Source organism: Periophthalmus magnuspinnatus, chromosome 8 (genome assembly GCF_009829125.3).
Source record: "Periophthalmus magnuspinnatus isolate fPerMag1 chromosome 8, fPerMag1.2.pri, whole genome shotgun sequence".
NCBI lineage: Eukaryota > Metazoa > Chordata > Actinopteri > Gobiiformes > Gobiidae > Periophthalmus > Periophthalmus magnuspinnatus.
Window position 1 is genome coordinate 23,728,558 of NC_047133.1, and position 19,996 is coordinate 23,748,553.

General features: G+C 41.3%; 6 protein-coding genes across 9 annotated transcripts; 3 read left to right on the plus strand and 3 right to left on the minus strand.

The window, feature by feature from the left end:
- Positions 1–104: 104 nt before the first annotated feature.
- On the plus strand, positions 105–2,466 carry si:dkey-210j14.3 (zinc finger protein OZF). Its single transcript, XM_033970646.2, has 4 exons — positions 105–497; positions 660–796; positions 864–969; positions 1,039–2,466. The coding sequence occupies exons 1-4, from the start codon at positions 236–238 to the stop codon at positions 1,638–1,640; spliced, it is 1,107 nt and encodes a 368-aa protein (XP_033826537.1). The 5' UTR covers positions 105–235; the 3' UTR covers positions 1,641–2,466.
- LOC117375369 (myoneurin-like) lies at positions 2,346–4,381 on the minus strand. The gene is made up of 4 exons (XM_033971667.2): positions 3,986–4,381; positions 3,790–3,911; positions 3,396–3,489; positions 2,346–3,325 (listed from the first exon to the last, which is right to left on the minus strand). The coding sequence occupies exons 1-4, from the start codon at positions 4,260–4,262 to the stop codon at positions 2,520–2,522; spliced, it is 1,299 nt and encodes a 432-aa protein (XP_033827558.1). The 5' UTR covers positions 4,263–4,381; the 3' UTR covers positions 2,346–2,519.
- A 24-nt stretch (positions 4,382–4,405) lies between these two features.
- Positions 4,406–7,493, plus strand: vac14 (vac14 homolog (S. cerevisiae)). The gene has a single exon (XM_033970807.2). It carries the CDS (start codon positions 4,583–4,585, stop codon positions 6,932–6,934), a length of 2,352 nt encoding a protein of 783 aa, XP_033826698.1. The 5' UTR covers positions 4,406–4,582; the 3' UTR covers positions 6,935–7,493.
- Positions 7,494–9,528: 2,035 nt separating this feature from the next.
- trim35-13 (tripartite motif containing 35-13) lies at positions 9,529–12,165 on the plus strand. The gene is made up of 6 exons (XM_033970780.2): positions 9,529–10,026; positions 10,784–10,879; positions 10,947–11,177; positions 11,276–11,298; positions 11,374–11,492; positions 11,596–12,165. Exons 1-6 carry the CDS (start codon positions 9,625–9,627, stop codon positions 12,132–12,134), a joined length of 1,410 nt encoding a protein of 469 aa, XP_033826671.1. The 5' UTR covers positions 9,529–9,624; the 3' UTR covers positions 12,135–12,165.
- Positions 12,166–12,210: 45 nt separating this feature from the next.
- On the minus strand, positions 12,211–17,014 carry slc27a1a (solute carrier family 27 member 1a). 2 transcript variants are annotated; one of them, XM_055223449.1, is made up of 14 exons: positions 16,820–17,014; positions 16,639–16,730; positions 16,284–16,451; positions 15,163–15,557; positions 14,917–15,084; positions 14,722–14,791; positions 14,564–14,655; positions 14,387–14,496; positions 14,086–14,295; positions 13,887–14,013; positions 13,679–13,816; positions 13,427–13,591; positions 13,206–13,352; positions 12,211–13,133 (listed from the first exon to the last, which is right to left on the minus strand). In XM_055223449.1, exons 3-14 carry the CDS (start codon positions 16,448–16,450, stop codon positions 12,976–12,978), a joined length of 1,947 nt encoding a protein of 648 aa, XP_055079424.1. In that variant the 5' UTR covers position 16,451; positions 16,639–16,730; positions 16,820–17,014; the 3' UTR covers positions 12,211–12,975. The 2 variants fall into 2 exon arrangements, with proteins under 2 accessions (XP_055079424.1, XP_033826668.1); XM_033970777.2 differs by lacking the exon at positions 16,820–17,014 and having other exon boundaries at positions 16,284–16,645.
- A 310-nt stretch (positions 17,015–17,324) lies between these two features.
- Positions 17,325–19,880, minus strand: ptger1c (prostaglandin E receptor 1c (subtype EP1)). 3 transcript variants are annotated; one of them, XM_033971266.2, is made up of 4 exons: positions 19,839–19,880; positions 19,570–19,619; positions 17,635–18,527; positions 17,325–17,544 (listed from the first exon to the last, which is right to left on the minus strand). In XM_033971266.2, exons 2-4 carry the CDS (start codon positions 19,589–19,591, stop codon positions 17,329–17,331), a joined length of 1,131 nt encoding a protein of 376 aa, XP_033827157.1. In that variant the 5' UTR covers positions 19,592–19,619; positions 19,839–19,880; the 3' UTR covers positions 17,325–17,328. The 3 variants fall into 3 exon arrangements, with proteins under 3 accessions (XP_033827157.1, XP_055079427.1, XP_055079428.1); XM_055223452.1 differs by lacking the exon at positions 19,570–19,619 and having other exon boundaries at positions 19,839–19,851; XM_055223453.1 differs by lacking the exon at positions 19,839–19,880 and having other exon boundaries at positions 17,635–18,523; positions 19,570–19,621.
- Between the last annotated feature and the right edge of the window lie 116 nt (positions 19,881–19,996).

Sequence of the window (19,996 nt, forward strand, 5' to 3'; positions counted from 1 at the left end):
TTACTTGTTAAGACGGTATCTATACTGATCCAGGTAAAAACATGAGCGCTGCTTCTGTGACATGGCGACAATAATGAGCAACAACGCCCCCTGCTGACAAAATCGGTCACAACGCAACTCATATTTCCCCCACAATCCCTTTCGGCACAGTGGGCGCTGATAATTTATTTAGATTCGACGTCTGAGCGGAGGCAATCTTCCTATAATTTGGATCGCTAGGCTAACTGTCGAGAAGATGATGTGCAATAGCACGAGTCGAAGTTTCCGCACGCAGTTAGCGGCAATCTGGGAAAAGCTAACTAAAGCGGCGTTTGTGGAAATAAGCAACCTCGCCGATGAGTGTTCCGCTGTCCTTCACACCGAGATATCTCTGCACAAGACTGAAAATGAGGCGCTGAAGAAGAGGTGCTACTCACTGGAGGTCCAGCTGAGAGCGGCTAAAGAGGCACACACCTACCCCCTGCATGGCAACAGTATGGCCCCCCGGCATCCCGCAGGTCAGACAGCACAGATGGAGTCACAGACAGAGCTCTTTATATTAGGCCCTCATGTACTCAGTGCACTGAACAATAGCGTGGCTGTACTATGGCCATATTTGGTAGATTTTAATTTTAGCCATGTTTCTTAATTCTGGTTTAAAATGAAATGTCATAATTTAGATCAGCCACACCAGTCTCCGGAGATTGAGGGAGTGTTTGGAAAGGACTGGTGCATGGACCTATGGAGAGAGGATAAAGCCTTACCTCGGGAAAAAGGGACTGTTGATGCTGCTGCTATGACAAGTCTTCAGGCACAGGTAAGGGGCATGTTCATAAAATATATGTTCACGTAGACGGTCCTTTTAATGCATTCTCTTTATATAGACTATAGATTTGATTGATAGAGACCCAGAGCTTATATTTGTCAAAGAGGAGAGCTACGATGATCACCCCATTGGACATCATATGCCACTACCAGAAACACGAACTGGTAAGTAACGCAACCGTTTTTGTTTGCTACCCTTTTAAGTGACATAACCTTGGTTTCATGGCCTTACAGGTGCTGGGATTTTTGAAAACAACATGCTTCATCGGTCTGTTGAGCAGCAGCTCCAAAATGAGCTCAACAACTTCCAGTTCATGACTGAAAGTCACAATACAAGCCAGCAATGCACTCAGCCAGCTCTGACCACAGAAAACCTCATAGAAGAAGCTACAATGAACAATCTAGTTTCCACCGCTAATGTTCCCACAGTATCTGCTTACACACACAACATAGACATGAATACAGCCAAAGATGAGACCTTTCAGCCAAAAGCCATCAAACCCAACAAACGATTTGAGTGTTTGTTTTGTGGCCGAATATTTAATTATTTGAGCAGTTTAAAAGTTCATATTAGAAGGCACTCAGGTGAAAAACCATTTAACTGTACAGTGTGTGGGAAACGTTTTGCTCAGAAAACATACCTTAAGCTGCACCAGCGCGTGCACTCAGGTGAGAGACCATACAGCTGTCCAGACTGTGGCAAAAGTTTCTCTCAGAAAAGTTCTCTGAACATCCATCTACGCACCCACACAGGGGAGAGGCCGTACAGCTGTGTGGACTGTGGGAAAAGTTATGCTTATAAGTATGGGCTCAATCACCATCAGTGTATTCACTGACCCCATAAAGCTTATGGTCTCACTGTTAAACCAGGTAAACCCAGAGCTCACCTCAGAAACGCACTGCGTAGATATTACATTTACATTCAAATATGTACAAAATGAGATTGAAAGCCAAATGAAATGTTTACTACACCAGGCCATACATTTGGCTTGAGTTGAAGGCATGCAGGACAGACCAAAATGACACTTTCACTGTAATAACCTCATAACCTCATTAATGCCGTTCATAGTATGCCTTTAATAGGTATGTACTGTATTTTATCTTTAAAATATTTTGGACAGATACTCCATTTGCACAGATTTAGCATAAACTACCTCCAACATCACAACTTACAATTCATACCTCATTCTAAAATGCAACAGAGCAGAAAGTAGCAGCACGTCAGTGAAAAAAATCATACTGACAAATTTTATTCACGTTTTTGTTCAAAGCAACCAAGCAGAGTTTTAGCATGTGCAAACAAGCCATGCATATATTTTTGTAATTTTTTTGGTATGTGTTTATTTCTTTACATTTCAGTTCAATTGCTAATAATACTGTGTTCATGTTTCTATAATGCCATTTCCTAAAAGATTAATTTAAGTCTTTCCACACTGATGTGTAGATGGCAGGATTGGCCCTTTTCCTGCATGCTAACCACAAATTGAAATTTGTGTGTTCTCCACCGTACGCTCCCCTTTACAATAAACAAATAAACAATCTAAGGTTCATTGATATATAAATGGTTTATTTGGTTATGTTTTATATGTACACAAGATGCAACACGACAATAAAAACTCACAAATGACAGGACATTTTGCTACATGGTTATTTGTAGTATTTCTCCTCAACTAAAACAAGTCTACCATATACATTCATTTTCAGTTAACCTTCAGTCACTGAGGTGTCCTTAATATATGCAATTCATCATTGCTGCTTTCTTCAGCAGAGTTTTGATTTCTGTGAGACATTAAATGGTGATTTAGGTTGACTTTCTGTGTAAATGTCTTGCCACACCACATGCATTGGAAAGGCCGCTCCCCGGAGTGGATGCGTAGGTGACACTTTAGATTCCCTTTCTGTGTGAACCCTTTGCCACAAATGCTGCATCTGTAGGGCTTCTCACCAGTGTGCACCACATAATGGATCCTCAGGGCAGAGGGGTTGGCAAACACTTTTCCACACAGTTCACAGGACTTACTGACTTTGTGTGATGCAACAGGAGGAACGCACACGTGAGTGTCCAGCTGCCCCTGAGGAAACTCCTGCTTACAAATATGGCAGAAGTTTGACTTGTGGGATTTCATGTGATGTGTAAGCGTGCCCTTATGGAAGAATGAACGGTTACAAATATGACATGTAAAACTGCTTTGGCTTGAATCCATCACTGTGCCAACAAAGTCAAAGTTATCAAATGTATCAAGGTCGTCCAGATCGTCAGCATCATCAGAGTTTGTAGGAATGCTTTGGCTAGGTCCCTGTTGACTCTCATGCACAAACTGTACATCATCGTCCTCCTCATCATCCTCAATGGGAATGGTATATGTGCTAATGTCATCTGTGTTGTTAGATTCTTCCAGTTGCATGGGATTGTCTTCCAAACTATCGGAACTTTTTTCATTCTGATGGACAGTGCACAGATGTGCACCTTCCTGTTTGGATTTTTGGTCCGCCTCAGTGGCCAGGTCTTTGCCATCATCTCCTGCAAACATGCACACAAGTTCAAAGAGCTCATTCTAGCCTTATACTGTAAATGCATGTTTCAATCTCACCTTTATCTTCATGTGTATTTGGTTGAAAGCTGCTGGATGCCACTGTGCAATCTTTCTTTTTCTCATCATCACCATGATTCTTTATAGTATTAGTCTAAAAAGAAAAAAAAACAAACAAAAACAAAACAAAAAACATTAGCTTGTTAGACTGTTTAAAATAATGTAAATTGTGAATAATAATTTAATTGATTTATCTATTGCAGTGCTTCAATGTGACTTCCCACTGTGTCTTTATAACAATGTTCTTATTCATTAAAATACGGAGTTACAATTGTTCCATCAGTTTTACACTAATGGTCATGTTAAACTATTATCCGTCGAAAAACTAGAGTTAATTGATGGTTAAAGTGTTCATTCAACCTCAAACAAAGTAAACAATACAATGCTTTTTCACCTCATCACATGTTTCGTTTATGGAGTCTGTCACTTTATCCAGCGCAGACGGATCCCTGTCTTTCCAAAGATCTTTACACCAGTCCTTACCAAAGATCTTCTCTATTGTCGGCTGGCTAGTATCTAAAACGAGAGATAAACCTAAGTTAAAATAATCGATACTATTAAGTTGTAGAATGCGAGAACTATGAAAGTACCATGATGGCCCCCTCCCTTGTTGCTGATTGTCTGCACTCCCACAGTCCGGTGACTTTTTCTCGACTTAGAGGCATTGGTTTTCACTACAGTCAGCTCACATTGCAAATTGTTCACTTTTTCTGACAAAGCAGAATTGGCGAAAAGGAGACGAGAGCACTCGAGTCGGAGCTCAGCGGTATCTTCATCGACGAGTTTGCAGACCTGACTAAGTACAGTTTTTGCCATGGTCTCCATTATTGTAGAAAGCTGTGAGTGAATTGGAAGACGAGTCGCCATTTCAAAAGCAGAGTGGACTATTTTCTCTTGCACATATGAGACACAACCTGTTAAAAATAACACTTGTAGCACTCAGTCACAGTGATGTTGTGCACGGTGCTAACGATGCTATACACAAAGTGGGGAACAAATAAATGTAGCAAACGTGACGTATTTCCGGCGGAAGTAGCCGGTCAGCTGCACTGTATTACGGGAAGCGTTTCATTTTGCTAATACAAACGCAGTGTTTTCTTCTTTCTATACACTTAAATGCTGCCTGTCTTATTGCAGATTACCGAAACTAAAAGTACACCAGATTGGGTACGTTTGGCGCAGTCAGAATGAATACGGAGAAGGACTTTTCGCCTTTGACGCCCAATATTGTGAGAGCGCTAAATGACAAACTGTACGAGAAAAGGAAGGTAGCCGCTTTGGAAATAGAGAAACTGGTGCGGGAGTTTGTGGCTCAGAACAACTCTACTCAGATAAGACATGTCATACAGATCCTGGCCTCGGAATTTGCGCTTTCCCAGCACCCCCACAGCCGCAAAGGGGGTCTCATTGGACTTGCAGCCTGCTCCATAGCCCTCGGTAAGGACTCGGGACTGTATCTGAAGGAACTCATCGAGCCTGTACTCACGTGTTTCAATGACTCTGATAGTCGTCTACGTTACTATGCATGTGAGGCTCTCTATAATATTGTCAAAGTTGCCCGAGGAGCTGTACTCCCTCACTTCAACCTGCTTTTTGATGGTCTGAGTAAACTTGCAGCGGACCCAGATCCTAACGTGAAAAGTGGATCAGAGCTACTGGACCGACTGCTTAAAGATATAGTGACAGAAAGTAACAAGTTTGATCTCGTGGCGTTTGTCCCACTGCTCAGAGAGAGAATCTACTCAAACAATCAATATGCCAGACAATTTATAATTTCCTGGATTCAAGTCTTGGAGTGTGTGCCAGACATTCACCTTCTTGATTACCTTCCTGAAATCCTGGATGGCCTGTTCCAGATTTTAGGAGACAATAGCAAAGAGATTCGTCGGACATGTGAGGTGGTGTTGGGGGAATTTCTCAAGGAGATTAAAAAGACCCCCTCCAGTGTGAAGTTTGCAGAAATGGCCAACATCCTTGTCATCCACTGCCAGGTCGCAGATGAGAGCAAACTTACCAATGACCTAATTCAGCTGACTGCTATGACCTGGATGAGAGAGTTCATCCAGTTGGCAGGTCGAATAATGCTCCCTTACTCCTCTGGTATTCTGACTGCAGTATTGCCTTGTCTCTCATACGACGACAGAAAGAAGAACACAAAAGAAGCTGCCAGTTCTTGTAACCACAGTCTGATGAAACTTGTGACCCCTGAAGATGACGATGATGAGGAAGAAGAGGTGAAAAGTGAAAGCCCACATTCACCATCTCGAGAGGAGCCCAAAGTGCAGTCAGATGGGAGTGACATGTTAAATGCCTCACAGGAGTCTGTTGGTTTTAGCAACATTAGCTTCTTTACCCCGGCTAGCACAGACCGAACTCAGGTGACCCTTGACCTGGATGGTATTGTTCAAGTGCTTGACCGCCACCTCCATGACTCCTCCACCGGCATGATGACACGTATAGCCGTTCTAAAATGGTTGTACCACCTGTACATCAAAACGCCTCGCAAAATGTTTCGTCACACTGACAGTCTTTTCCCTATGCTCCTCAAAACCCTCTCTGATGAGTCTGATGAGGTCATTTTAAAAGACCTGGAAGTTTTGGCTGAGATTGCCTCATCTCCTGCAGGGCAAACAGATCTGGCAGGGTCATGTGACAACACTGACAACAAACTGGAGTTAAAGGTTCCTGACAAGTCCGGACAGCACCCAAGTGCCAAAACAATTGATTCATCCCCTTCTACTCCAAGTATGAATTCCTATTTTTACAAGTTCATGATCAACCTGCTCAAACGCTTCAGTTTAGAAAGGAAACTACTGGAAAACCGAGGAGCTTTTATCATCAGACAGCTCTGCTTGTTACTTCATGCAGAGAACATCTTTCACTCGATGGCTGATATATTGCTCAAAGAAGAAGACCTCAAATTTGCCTCCACCATGGTCCAAACCCTGAACACCATCCTGCTCACTTCTGCTGAGCTCTTTCAGTTGAGGAATCAGCTCAAGGACTTGCGTACCCCAGAGAGCTGCACTTTGTTCTGCTGCCTGTACCGATCCTGGTGCCACAACCCTGTTGCCACTGTATCACTTTGTTTCCTCACGCAAAATTACGAACACGCCTATGATCTTATTCAGAAATTTGGAGATCTGGAAGTGACTGTAGACTTTCTGATGGAGGTGGACAAACTTGTGCAGCTCATAGAAAGCCCCATCTTTACCTACTTGCGTCTTCAACTGTTGGATGTGGAGAATAATCCATATCTGATAAAGGCTCTGTATGGTCTGCTGATGTTGCTGCCTCAAAGTCAGGCCTTCCAGCTTCTGTCCCATCGCTTGAGGTGTGTCCCAAACCCGGAGCTGATGCGCACTGTGGATAAATCCAAGTACATGGACTCGAAACAGCAGGTGGCATCCAAACGTACTTCCCATATTCAGATTGACGAGCTACTGCAGCATTTCGACCGCGTCCAGAGCAAACACCTGGAAGTCAGACACCAGCGCTCAGGGCGGGCCAATGAGCACTCTGACAGAAAGATTATTTAAATGTATATGCCAATCTGAAGGGAAAAAACCCCCCCCAAACATTCCAGTGTGGAAAGTGTATTGTAATTATTGAATTCTAATAAAACCAAATCTTCACTGTATATTTACAGATTGTCTTATAAAGTGTGTCATGTTAAATTTCAATTATGAAGGTATCTCTTTAATATTAATATACATAATTAATGTGTTTGCCATGTAGCACACTGTGCACATTAAATTCCCTCATGTTTTTTTTTTACAATTTCACATTATTTGAACTGATCACACAATTGAGCATCAGCCTATTTCTTAAAGCATGAGTCACTGTCACAGTATTGTCATGGTATGACCAGCTGACCTAACCACATGCTCATTGCCTTATTTAAAATCAGATGCTGTTTCAACTATGTGTTACATTTAAATGTGGTGCAGCTACATTTGGCATTTGATTTCCTTTTCACTTCTTTTCTTTCACATTCTTTAGTTTAAGTAGATATTTTTTGGTGTAATAATGTTACATTCAGGAGATTATTTGCACTGTCATTGTTCTTAAAACCTAATAAAGTGTAAAGTGTAATCAACTGTGACTTCAATGATCCTGTTTTTTTTATTTTGAATCAATGAAATGTATTCATTTTGTTGAACAAGTATTACATAGTCTTAAGGGGTCTCTATATTTTCACAGCTTGGTTGATACTGTTTAATCATGAGCTGTATGTGTTAAATTTGTGAACAAACTATAACACATTTGGAAACAGGAGCTGCTGAAAGGAAGGGCTGGTCATAGACTAAATTAGATATTTTTTTGTGAATTTGCATGTGCTCATTTTGATGCTCTTCTGTGCTTCTGTTTTAATGGTTGATGGTATGGTCATATGATCATCTGACCCTCTCCCTGCTTTTGAACACATAGTACATAGTGTACACATGCATGTCTCAAACTGGGGAGACCATCAGAGCTGCATTGAGTTTCACAGATGGAGGCCGATGTACCATACGAAGATGTAGAGGAGTCTTTTTGCGCTGTTTGTGGGGAAATCTTTTTGGCTCCACTTGTCCTGAGCTGCATCTGCTGTGAACGTAGCTTTTGCAACTATTGTTTGGAGCTGTTTTGGATTGAATATGGCACCAAAGAATGCCCCCTCTGTTTTAAAGATAACTATGGACTTCCCCATAAACCATGCCTGGTTCATGCTGAGAGATTGTCTCTGCTGTGTGTAACTGAGCTGGAGCCTTTGTGCTATGCCTGCCGCTCCACCAGCCTCCACATGGGTCACACTGTGTTCCTTATAAAAGAGGCATTCAAGGACCATAAGGTAAGCATAAGTACACCTGGTCATGTTTCAAATGTCATTCATATTTTAAGCCTTTTGTTTCTAGAATAGACCTAAAACCTCCGGACTGTTGCAACAAAAATACATTTGGACACACTCAAATACATCACATTTCTTACGGCTCACTGGCTCAGTAAAGCATGCACAGAAGCCAGCTCATTATCTTTGTATTTGGTCTGTCTGGGTGATGTATGGGCATTCATATGGACAGGTGCAACCAGTGCCACAGACGTGCTTTGAAAAGAAAAAAAAAAATTCAAAACATAGATTGCAAACACACATAATCAAACACTGGCCAATTATTTGTTTGTGAGGAAGTTACTGTTGACTCAGGGTCGGCTGACTGTAATGGCTGTTGACACTGACAAGGGCACAAATCAAATTTACTCTTGGCACATGAGCAATATGTGCACTGATTTGGTAGGGCACGGCCTTTTATGATGTTGAGCGAAGTGAAGCTTTTGGTTATAACTTATTTACTGCTGTTGTTGAGGTGCAAAGCAAGTTAAATTTAGATAAGCTAGAAATTAAACTCCCATTGGATCTAACACAAACAGCAAATCCAAGTTGTATGTAATGCAGGGCAGATCTGATGGAAAGGCTGAAGCAGCAGAGGTTCATTTTTTCTGAGGGCAGGATCATATTCCCCTAGTATTCCGTCTCATCCTATTTTTGGTGTTGCACGGAGTAGCACCCAGAATTAAAAGTCTAAGTAAGGTCAGCTTAGTGTGGATTAATACAGGTATTTTAAGTAAGTGATAATGAATCTTTATAAATCCAGAATTATGAAAGTGGATTCAGCAAAAATAAAATCATGTGGTACTATATTAGTGTATGTATAATTATTATTTCACTCAGCCAGAATTAAAATGGTAAACTATTTTAAACCTAAAAATAAAACAATGGAACTAACGCATCTATTGTTCACCCACATGGCTTGAGTCCAAGTAAAATTCTTCTATTTTTGCCCTGACGCCGGGTCTTATGTGGGATATTGTTTCTGTGTAAATGCTTTAATTACGGAGTGACAGGTCGCTTCAACACTCTTCTCAAATATCATAGGGCCGGCCATGGCATAGGGTCAGACAAAAGAGAGTGGGGGACAAATGTCTCACCTGTTTTATTTTTGTCACTTTTCAGATCTGATATGGCCCTACATACATCTCAAAGCTTATTTCATTGTTATGTAGAAGTGTTTATTTGTGAATGTGCAATGTGCATGCTCAAGTCAGCAGTGCATAACAGGGGATATGCCTTTGGGAGTGGTGGCATTAACACTTAAAGCTGGGGTTAAGATGAGGTAGCTTGTCAGACACATGGGAGGGGAGGGAACTGAGTGGGATGACACTGCGAAGCCCCCTTGGAGAATTCTAAAGAATGGCTACTAGGCGTGCCTATCAGGAGGACGACCTTTGCTGTACTGTTTGCGGACTCATTCTCAGTCAGCCGGTAGTGCTCACTTGCACACACAGATTCTGTAAAGTGTGCCTGAAGAACAGCTTTGAGAGCCAAGGCGGAAGGGATTCACACTACTGTCCACTGTGTTGGCGCCGCTCCTCTATGGATCAGATGGTGGTGAGCAGTGTTTTGGAAAAGGCCTGCGAGAGGCTTAAGGACGACAGGCGACAAGGTGATCCAAATGCATGTAAAGAGCATGGGGAGAAACTCAGCCTGTTCTGTGTGGAGGACCTGCAGCCTATTTGTGGCCTTTGTGGGAAATCTGCTGCTCATGCTGGACACAAGCTCTATGCCACCGAGGAAGGAGCTCACGACTGTAAGGTAGGTCAGAGAAGTTAGTTACTGAGTTTGGCACCATGGTATGTCACACTTTCATTTTGGACATATGAGAATCATGTGCCAGTCATAAAACAGTCACAGTATTAATTTCCTGTTCACTTGAATTGATTTACTAACCTTCTGTATAAGGCTTGAAAGTGTAAGTCCAGGTATGTCTTTGAATGAACAGCTCTGGTCACAGTGGTATTTGAAATCCAAGAAGTGAAAATGCTCTATATCTATATCACTTGAAAGTCATAGAAAATCATGACTTTTGTATTAGGCAGCTTTACAACAAGTGCCAAGTTATGAACACATATACAACACAGACATTCCTATACAACCAGTAATCCATATGTTGATTCAGGTATGTGTGTAGATGTATGCCACTGTTTATTACCTCTAAAAATAGATTTATATTTTAGGGTTGTCATTGCGTTGGTCTCCGGGGGTCTGAAACTGGAGCCCTACTTTGGTGTCACATTAATTCTACTGCTGTCATTTTATATGGAGAAACCTTGAACTGAACATCACAAACCTACTGGTGGCATATTGTATCCCTGTCTGAACTCAACACACAAGCTGTATTTGTTTGCACAACCAAGATATCAAATGCTCCTTTAGATGTTTGTGCTCCTATTTCCCTGTAATGCACATGCCTTTATGGGCCTTTGAAGGGAATGTGACAGCTGAATAGACATTGGGTTGACTGAGCTACATTAACATTATATGTGTTGATTTTCTGTCTGCTTTTTTATAGGAGGAACTGAGGACAGCACTCATACCTTTGAAAGAGAAGTTGAAAGTTTTCAGAAAGGCCAAAACTGTGTGCGAAGAGATGGTTGAGCATGTCAAGGTACAATGGAGTTTGAGATTGAACCTATGTTGACAGGTGGTATCGATCATCCTTCTTGTCTTTGTAGAACCAGGCTGAACACACTGAAACACAAATCAAAGAAGAGTTTGAGGCACTCCACAAGTTTCTCAAAGAGCAGGAGGATGTACGAATTCAGGCCCTAAAAACAGAGAAAGAGCAAAAGAATGAAATGATTACTCAGAACATTGAAGATATCAACAATGAAATAGCATCGCTTTCGAACACGATCAAAATAGTGGAGCAGGAAATGACAGCTAAAGACATCCCATTTCTTCAGGTAGGCTACTGCATTTACTATTATGCAATTATAATGTAGAATTGGTTGTTATGTGAATACTGTAAGTAATTATACATTTTTCCCCGATATTGCTTTAGAACTACAAAGAAACGATCAAAAGGTAACTAAAACTAAATTCATGATGATAAAGTTTTCCATGTCTGAATGATCAATTAACTGTTTAATAACTTTACAGGACCTGGAGAACTACTCTAGATCCACATGCGATCTCTGGGTCTCTCATTGATGTTGGCAAGCACTTGGGCTCTTTGAAATTCAAAATATGGGAAAAGATGAAGCGTATAATTAAACATTGTAATTTGCTACACCAAATAATATAATAATAATAATATAAATGTCATAAACATTTCAGAATTATTAAGTTTTTATACCAGTAACAATTTCTTTTACCCCTTAGATCCTGTGATTCTTGACCCCAACACTGCTGCCAGCTGTTTTATCCTGTCAGAGGACCTCACAGTTGTCCAGAACTCCACACAGATTTTTAAGCTGCCCGACAATCCAGAACGCTTTGACATCAGTGCTGAGTTGTTGGGTGCTGAGAGCTTATCCTCTGGGCGCCACAACTGGGACGTGGAGGTGAAGGACAACACCTACTGGGTGGTGGGCGTGGCCAGCGACTCAATCAACAGAAAGGGTAAGCATGTCCTGACACCAGCCGAAGGATTCTGGACCATTAGGTTTCGCAACGGAGAGCACAAGGCCTGCACTGCACCCTGGGAACCGTTAACCATGACCAAGAAGCCAGAGGTCATTCGAATAGTTGTAGACATGGACCGCAGCAAGGTGGTGTTTTATGACCCGGGAGAGAGAACACCTCTTTACACCTTTAAAGATATCATCGCCTCCAGTGTGTTCCCCTACTTCTGCACTGCCTGCAAAGAACATCCTCTGAAAATACTCCCTTCAAGGATTTTACTGTCAACAGACACATGAAATAAGTACAAAAAATAAATCTAAAAACAAATGTGCCACTGTCTTGTATATTTTATAAATGACAAGAAACAAACAGGAGTTTTAGGGGTTTAATAACAATTAGGTATCAAATTTACTCTGAAGGATTAACAAATGTAAGGATCCTCAAAACTGAATACTACCGTACATGTATTATGACACAGAATAAGCCACAATATGTGACTCAATGTTCATGGTTCTGCATTCACATGGCAATGTGAATGTGGAATAAAATGTTTTTTTATTGCACTTAAGGCACAAATTGTAACAGATTGTGTTTGCAAATATCCACAAAGGAAACATCAAATGAATTAGGTCTATGGTTAGTGTTTGATGGAGTAGTCTCATTGTACTACATGTTATTCTGGCTCTTACAGTAACAATAACCTCATAGCTGCATAGAGACACATTTCCTGAACCTGCTGAATTGATCTGGTATTATATTGTGTGCTCAGGCAAAACTCAAGTAACTGTAACCCTGTGACGTTTGTCCTTTACAAAACGAACTACATTATTGAATAATGCATCCTATTTTCAGTCCTATTCATATGGTATAAATCAATCACAACTTTTAAAAGTTATTTAGTTATCCAGAGAAATTAGGACAGGGCTAATGCCCTTGAATATTTTCATTTGTGTTACAGTGTTAAACATTACGTTTGTAACAGCATTCTGACCATGCCTGCATATCTCTCTCCCCTGAATGGTTTACAGTTTACAACTAGACCAGAGGAGGAGCCAAACTAACTAATGCCAAAATGTGGATGTTGCCTGTGCAACTGTCCAGACAAGGCACCACGTGTCTGTCTTACACACTCTCCTGTTATAAAGAAACATTTCCTTCCGTTATGGCATTGTACAACTGTTCATCAACAACCTCATACCGCGCAGCTCTGGAGTTTAAAAAATAGATCTGGTCAGTTGTGTGCCGTGGGTCATATCCTTCTCGCTGCAGCCTTGTTTTCTGGATTTTAAATGTACCTACAAAAAGACAAAGTAAGGTCAAAGAGTATAAATGTAAAGTTTTTGCTTGCTCAGTGTGAATTATATTACCTGTGGTGTCCACCTGGGGAGACAGGCGTAGGAACACCGGCCGGGAATAGGAAGGAAGAGCTTTCTGGACTTTTTGCATGAAACTGTTTGGGTCAAAGCTCCCTGTGGTGTCTGCTATTGCAGCCATGCCTGCTTTACCTTCAACACCTGGACACAAAAATTTAATATAAAACAAAACAAATGTACAGGTACAAGTAACTATCAACAGATGTATGGCTGACCTGGCACCGTGACCCCATAGACAGCGACATCTGTTTGACTCAGAAGGCTGCTCAGAATGCCCTCCACTTCAGTGGTGGACACATTTTCTCCTTTCCACCGAAATGTGTCTCCGCCACGGTCCCGAAAGTACATGTAGCCAAAGTCATCCATGACCAGCACATCGCCTGTAGAGGCAGTACAGAATGATGATTAAACAAAGTAGTTGTTATAGGCTTTTTTATCATGATACAAATGAAATGTAATTATAAAACCTGATAAATAGGCTGTGTCATTTTTCTTGAAGACATTATGAGCAATTTTTTTCTTTGTAGCTTCTGGGTTAGCATAGCCATCAAATCGTCGTAAAGGGTCCTTCTGATTGATTCGACCAACCAGAAGACCTGGCTCACCTGTGACACACACACCCCTGTTTAGGTGAGTTTTAAAAGATTTTCACTGAACAAAGGAGGAGAGCATTACCAGGCTGACAGGGCACACAGAGGCCTCGGCTGTCGCGCACCAGCTCCATTGTGTCTTCATCTATTTTCACCAAACGTATGGGGTACACAAATGGTAGAATGCGACTGTTGAATCCACATGCTCCAACCTAAAAGGACAGGTAATATTACACTCGTAACTCACACCAATTTGTTGTTCCAGTTTAAAAAAAACTAATGACCTTGCCGTCCATGTTGGCGATGCTACAGTTGCACTCAGTTGCTCCATAGAACTCTCCAATCTGTTTGACCCCAAAGCGCTCCGTAAAAGCTTCCCAAACGCTGGGGCGAAGGCCATTCCCCACAGCCAGACGAACCTTGTGCCTCTTCTCTGATGGCTGCACTGGCTGAGATAGGAGGTAGCGACAGATTTCTCCAATATACTGGACAATCTGTATGTGTAGAGCATTGTAATTACTATTCCTCATCTTTTTGTAATAAAACAGAAATTTGCTAATTAAAGCAAATATTCTTGGAACTCACAGTGCAGTTGTACTTAATGCAATCATCCCAAAAGCGGCTGGCAGAGAATTTCCTCTTCACAACTACGGTAAGGCCATTGATCAGACACTGTCCAACTCCGACTATGTTACCTGAAATAAATAAGGTTATACAAGGGCAAAAGCACTTCACAGTGACAAGGAGGTTTAGATTGCATACCTGCCGAGTGGTAGAGAGGCAGACAGTCATAGATTATATCATCAGGGCGCATGCGAAAAGCAAAATACCCAAAAGCAGCAATCCTGTAGTAACTGTTGTGACAGAAATAATGTTTGGAATACAATTTATTCTATGGGTTTCTGTGGGAAAATACGTACCGACTGTGAACCACAATAGCAGCCTTTGGCAGTCCTGTGGTGCCTGATGTGTAAATGTAAAACAGTCGATCTGTGGAGTAATGCATTAATCACTGCATTGCATCTTTAGAGAAACTACTACAACAAAGAGTTATTGCTCTGTGAGCATATATAACTTTATTTTAAGTTACAGCTAGGATATGAGTAAGCACTTACCATTCATGCCTTTTCGAGGATGACAGGGTGATGGAGAGTGTCTGGCTGCAGACAGTAAAAGTGGCTCCAGAGGTTGTGCTTTAAGGCCCGTCAGCTGAACAGCATTGAGCTCTCCAGAGCAAAACCGTACCATAGACGGGTTAAGAGCAGCACTCACATCCTGGATGGCTGTTGTTTCAAGTACAGAGACATAAAATGTGGCCAATAAACACACTTTATGTTGAGTTTAGGGGGGTAGATTCTTACCATCAGCGAGTTCAGCTCCAAAGACAATAGCCCGAGAGCCTGACACTCCGAGGCAGTGTAGGAGTGAATCTTGTCGAAGGTTAAAGTTGATCAGTGCAGCTTCAACACCGACTTTGGCCAAGCCCAGCCATAGAGCCACCTGCAGCGGCCTGCTCTCCATGAACAGGGCCACCACATCTCCAGACACCCAGCCTTGGTCCTGAGCCCAGTGGGCCACTGCATTAGACAGCTCATCTAGCTGTGTAAAGGTCCACGCCTCCCCAGTGGCTTCATAGATCAGTGCAGGTTTGTTTGGGTGCCGCTTTACCGTCTCAGCAAAAATGGAAAGAACGTTGCTTCCGTTTCTCATGTAACGCCACAGAGCCAACTTCACTCTCACCAGCACATATAGGCCACTGATGAGAATCACAAAAAGTGTTAGATCAAGATAACTTAGTTAACTTTTATGTAAATAGTTTATAAAGACATTTTTGGTCAGAAAATGAAGCTTCAAATTTAACTTTTTACTTGGTTCTATAACAAATATAAAGTGTATTTGTTAAATAATACTGTTCAACATCAATGACCTACCACAGTGCAGTTTGTCAACAGTTCTCAGTTCAAACATTTCTTATTTTTTATACTGGGAAGACTTGCAGTCTGCACAACAGTCAAGTAGAGTTAAGAAGAATGTTGAAAAACTTGATACTTCATAATCAACCTAACTAATTAATTGTGGTAGGGCCTGTTGCTGTTGCTATGTGCTTGCCTCCATGGAGATATTATTGCCTTGCTTGGAATCTTCCGCAATATGCATTTCAACTTATGTGTCTGACATTTACTTAATTACAGATGTTAAAAAAAATACCGTGAAAAACAATGTCACCTCTTCACAGATCTGGCTAGTAATGTGGAGGTCGTGCCACCTGTGTCTCTCCATGGAGACTTTAGTACCATACAGTGGAACATTACAGACAAATCAAGACCATCTTCATGGAGACAAAAAGGCACCAGAAAAGTTAGATGCTGCACCTATAAGAGAAGTCCCCTGGTGCACTGGACCGCTTGGTATTACACTTTCCGTGTATCCCCATCCCTCCCCCTTTCATTCATTTGAACTCATTGAACACATTTGAGCTTACTTTAGATCTCTTCGGACTGTGCGGGCTGCGATGTAGAAGTATTTCCAGCTCTTTGTTCCCAAGTACACCCCGAGGCCTGCTGCCAGACTCCAGGACCAGGACACCCCGAAGAACCGCAGCAGTCCCAGGGATCCCAGAGAGGCCGAGACACTCGCCGCATTGTGCATTCTGTCAGCATGAAACACAGAGAAAGACAGGCTTTTAAGACAGGGCTGGCCTCATTTAAACCCTTCTCCACAGCTTCAATGGGTACAAGCCACACCATTATACCCGCGTTATTCCTCAGTAAAAACAATCAGACAGTGACGTTATTTAGCCCGTGCACATTTACATTCATACACTGCACACAACTTACCTTTACCTTACCACAGTTTATAAACGCCGTCACCTTTCACCCGATAACCCGATGCTAACTTTTGTAGCAATTTTCGATGTTTGTGCCCTCGTCTGTATGTTGAAAAAATAGTGAAAGTACACACGATGGATGAATTTTAGGTTTTTTCAAAAGTTTGAGGTAGTGTCACTATAGTTCCCACCGTTTACAACAGTCCGCTAGCTTATCCTTTAGCGTTCAGCGGTGTTAAATAATGCCAGGCGTATAAAAGTTGATACATACGATTTGAGAATGATAATCAAAAAAACGACTAACAAAAAGGTGTAAAAAAAACTAAAATAGAAGCTAGAGAAAGCATTGAATCGACCGTTTCTATTTTCTGTACTCCATGTTGAATAGGGTCATTGCGTGAGAAGCCCCGCCCAAGCCGGGGGAGAATCAACCTAGACAGGCTCCTGATTGGTCGATGTAGGTGCTCGTCATCCTGTGCTTAATTTTGATTGGCCATTGATTTCCGTCGCCCAATGGCTATGGCTGAGTTGCAGGAATGGTTGCAGGTGATTCACAGAGGAGCCGGGTACGGACTACAAATAAGTCCTGAAATCCGCTAAAACTTTTCACTTGACTAGTTGGCTTCGATCTCTTTTGATAAAACACAGTTAAAGCCAAAATGCATCAACCGAATTCATTCTCACAGTAGCAAATGGATGTTTATTGCAATACAAACGTCTCCCTCCGTGAGTAGTTAAAGTTATTGAGTGTTCGTCTACAGATTTTGAACAGTACGGTTCTCCTCAGCAGGATGTAAACCCACGGTTCCAGGATTTGGTTCCAGGAGGCCATGCGTAATCCCAGCAGAAGAAACCTGTCAGGGCCCTCAGGTAAACCTACTGAGCTCTGATTGGACTGCAGCACCAAAATATGAACCTAAACATAAAAAACACACAAAATAAGAAAATCTTTTTTTTTTTTTTTTAAGACATAATTATATTCTGCAGAAATCATGAGAAGATTTACCAGGAATGGACCCCAGCACACACAGGACATCACTGTAAGTACTGCCAGTTGCACCATCATCTCAACATCCAGAGAACAAAATACAGAAGTTGACGAGGCCGTTGAAGGTCGTCTTGCACAAGTACTATCTGACTTTGTGTTCACATATTGGGCTTTCCTCCTGGCCCGCAGCAATACCAAACCACTCAGGATGTTGCAGAGAAGTGAAAATGTGAGAGCTGTAATCCCAAGACATGAAAAGACCAATGCCATGCTTCTATCCCGTCTCGAATGAGGGAATTGAATTGGTAAAAAACACCAAGTTCCTGGGTGTTGAGCGATGTACCTTCCAATAAATAAAGGCAAAATAGCAATTGAAAGTGCAAGAAAATACAATGATAGGACAAGTCTTCGCGCGTGACCTTTAGTGATAGTGGCAGCATGGAAAAATGGGAAGCAAATCGCAACAACACGTTCCACTGCCATTCCACAACCCAGCAGCAATGAAGCCAGGCCAAAAAACACCATACTGGCCCCAAAAATCTGACATAAAGTCTCATTGGGCATTTCTGGTTTTGGTTGATACATGTTGTTGATATGTAGTGACATTGCAAAGGATCCTGGGATCAAATGACCTCCAAGATCAGCAATTAGTAAGGCGACTGTTAATATCAAGAATGGTGTTTTAGATTGGCGGCGAAACCGGACACGAGATTTGAACAGGATTGCCAGTGCGGTGAGATTGGAAATGACTCCAAAGGTCATGGTAAAAAAGGACATTCCTAAACCTGGGGGTCGAAGGGATGTGGAGCTGCTGTTGGACAGAGCACCAGGCAGGACAGAGGAGTTCATCCTGAAGCTCAGGAGGGGGGATGTGGTCATCATATGGAGGGGGTTCTCATGGTCAGAGCTGTCTACATAAAATCACAAGTTAGTAAATGTATAATGTTCTCATGCATAGACCTTGCTCAAACTTTATGAGCACAGAGAGCAGACTGTTATTTAATGGTGGCACCTGTTAGTGCTCATAATATAGTTAGTAACCAGGAAATTCAGCAAATATCTTATTTGATACTTGGGATTTTGGTCTTCAGTTTTTATTAATTTTTTTTTTTAATAAGAATAAGTCCATAGCTTTATTAAAAGCACACACAGCAATGCATAGTGAATAATTCTTTGTTCTTTATTTGCTTGCATTAGGCTTGGGTCATAATATATGCTCAGTTAAACTATAGACTAGACACACAAATTAATATTATGTTCTTGAGGGTTGAACAGAGCTGTATTTGGTCTCACAGGAACAAATTCTCCTTTCTCTGAGTTTTTGAGGGACCGATAGAATAAAGGGTTTTGAAGGATCTGGCAAATATCTGAAAGATTATTTTAGTGTGTTATCTCAGAGTGTTGTGTGGCTTGATTCTCAAATTCATGACAACAGTCGAAATGTGCTCCAGTAAGCACAGATGTACAAAGTGCACTTTGGAGTTATAATTTAGTTTTTTTTGGTTTTTTTTTAACCTCAACATTGCTCTTATATTGGATTTGTAAATATTCTATGAACTTGTTTAAAGAAATCTAAAGGAAAATGCCACTAAGTCACCAAAATAGTTGCTGTCTTTGGTAACTGCACGCATTGAAATAGCATTTTCAGTTTGAGTATGTAGCCCATTCATCATTTACGCTGTGATATATGTGTGCCCTCTTAGAGAGACGTTATACAGTTTTCCAGGTCAGTAGTAATCCAATACTGTTATGCACTTTGACCACAATCATAATGTGGAAGTATACAGGTTCAGCTCAGGTCTGTCCTGCTGTTCTCTGTTTGTACAACCAATTTTCTTAATAAAATATTTACACTGGTAAAAAAAATCTTTTTGACTGAAATTCTAGAGTACAAATGTTGAAATAATGCTGAAATTAAATGTAAAATTTCAAATACACTAATGTTAAATTTACCTTTTTTAAAGGTTTCTTTCATAAGTAATTACTCCCGGGTGGAATCATCGCTGTAGCACCATATGGAAAAAAAAGAAAAGATACGAACATCACAACACGTCAGTGGAAAAAAAAATCTGTATATAGACTAACACCAAACAGTAGAACCGCTAGCTCAACAATTTAAAAGCAACTAAAGCAACTCTACAATTAAAAAAAAAGTATTTTGGCCATATTATTATTATGTTTTTATCTATTGCATGCATTACACAGGAGAAGAAAGTCCGTACCTTTACAGCCATCCTCTCCTAAGCTGTGAGTGCTCTGAGTCCAATGTCCAATTGAGTTATGTGCTGTTCGATGATTATGAATAATAAATGAAACTCACCCACTTGATAGCTTCATACCACTGCTGATTTATCTAGAATGGCTGGAAAATGTAAGCGGT

Coding starts and splice junctions, on each gene's coding strand:
- slc27a1a (XM_055223449.1), bottom strand. CDS start 16,450: ATGCACAATGCGGCGAGTGTCTCGGCCTCTCTGGGATCCCTGGGACTG. Junction 14,497..14,563: donor GCCTCTCTACCACTCGGCAG/GTATGCAATCTA, acceptor TATTTATTTCAG/GTAACATAGTCGGAGTTGGA. Junction 14,296..14,386: donor GCATTAAGTACAACTGCACT/GTGAGTTCCAAG, acceptor CTACACATACAG/ATTGTCCAGTATATTGGAGA.
- vac14 (XM_033970807.2), top strand. CDS start 4,583: ATGAATACGGAGAAGGACTTTTCGCCTTTGACGCCCAATATTGTGAGA.
- ptger1c (XM_033971266.2), bottom strand. CDS start 19,591: ATGAAAGAAACCTTTAAAAAAG. Junction 18,528..19,569: donor GAAAGAAACCTTTAAAAAAG/GTAAATTTAACA, acceptor GATTTTATGTAG/ACAGCTCTGACCATGAGAAC. Junction 17,545..17,634: donor TGTGCTGGGGTCCATTCCTG/GTAAATCTTCTC, acceptor TTTTATGTTTAG/GTTCATATTTTGGTGCTGCA.
- trim35-13 (XM_033970780.2), top strand. CDS start 9,625: ATGGCTACTAGGCGTGCCTATCAGGAGGACGACCTTTGCTGTACTGTT. Junction 10,880..10,946: donor AGATGGTTGAGCATGTCAAG/GTACAATGGAGT, acceptor TTGTCTTTGTAG/AACCAGGCTGAACACACTGA. Junction 11,178..11,275: donor AAGACATCCCATTTCTTCAG/GTAGGCTACTGC, acceptor ATATTGCTTTAG/AACTACAAAGAAACGATCAA.
- si:dkey-210j14.3 (XM_033970646.2), top strand. CDS start 236: ATGATGTGCAATAGCACGAGTCGAAGTTTCCGCACGCAGTTAGCGGCA. Junction 797..863: donor TGACAAGTCTTCAGGCACAG/GTAAGGGGCATG, acceptor CTCTTTATATAG/ACTATAGATTTGATTGATAG. Junction 970..1,038: donor ACTACCAGAAACACGAACTG/GTAAGTAACGCA, acceptor ATGGCCTTACAG/GTGCTGGGATTTTTGAAAAC.
- LOC117375369 (XM_033971667.2), bottom strand. CDS start 4,262: ATGGCGACTCGTCTTCCAATTCACTCACAGCTTTCTACAATAATGGAG. Junction 3,490..3,789: donor TAAACGAAACATGTGATGAG/GTGAAAAAGCAT, acceptor TTTTCTTTTTAG/ACTAATACTATAAAGAATCA. Junction 3,326..3,395: donor AAATACACATGAAGATAAAG/GTGAGATTGAAA, acceptor GCATGTTTGCAG/GAGATGATGGCAAAGACCTG.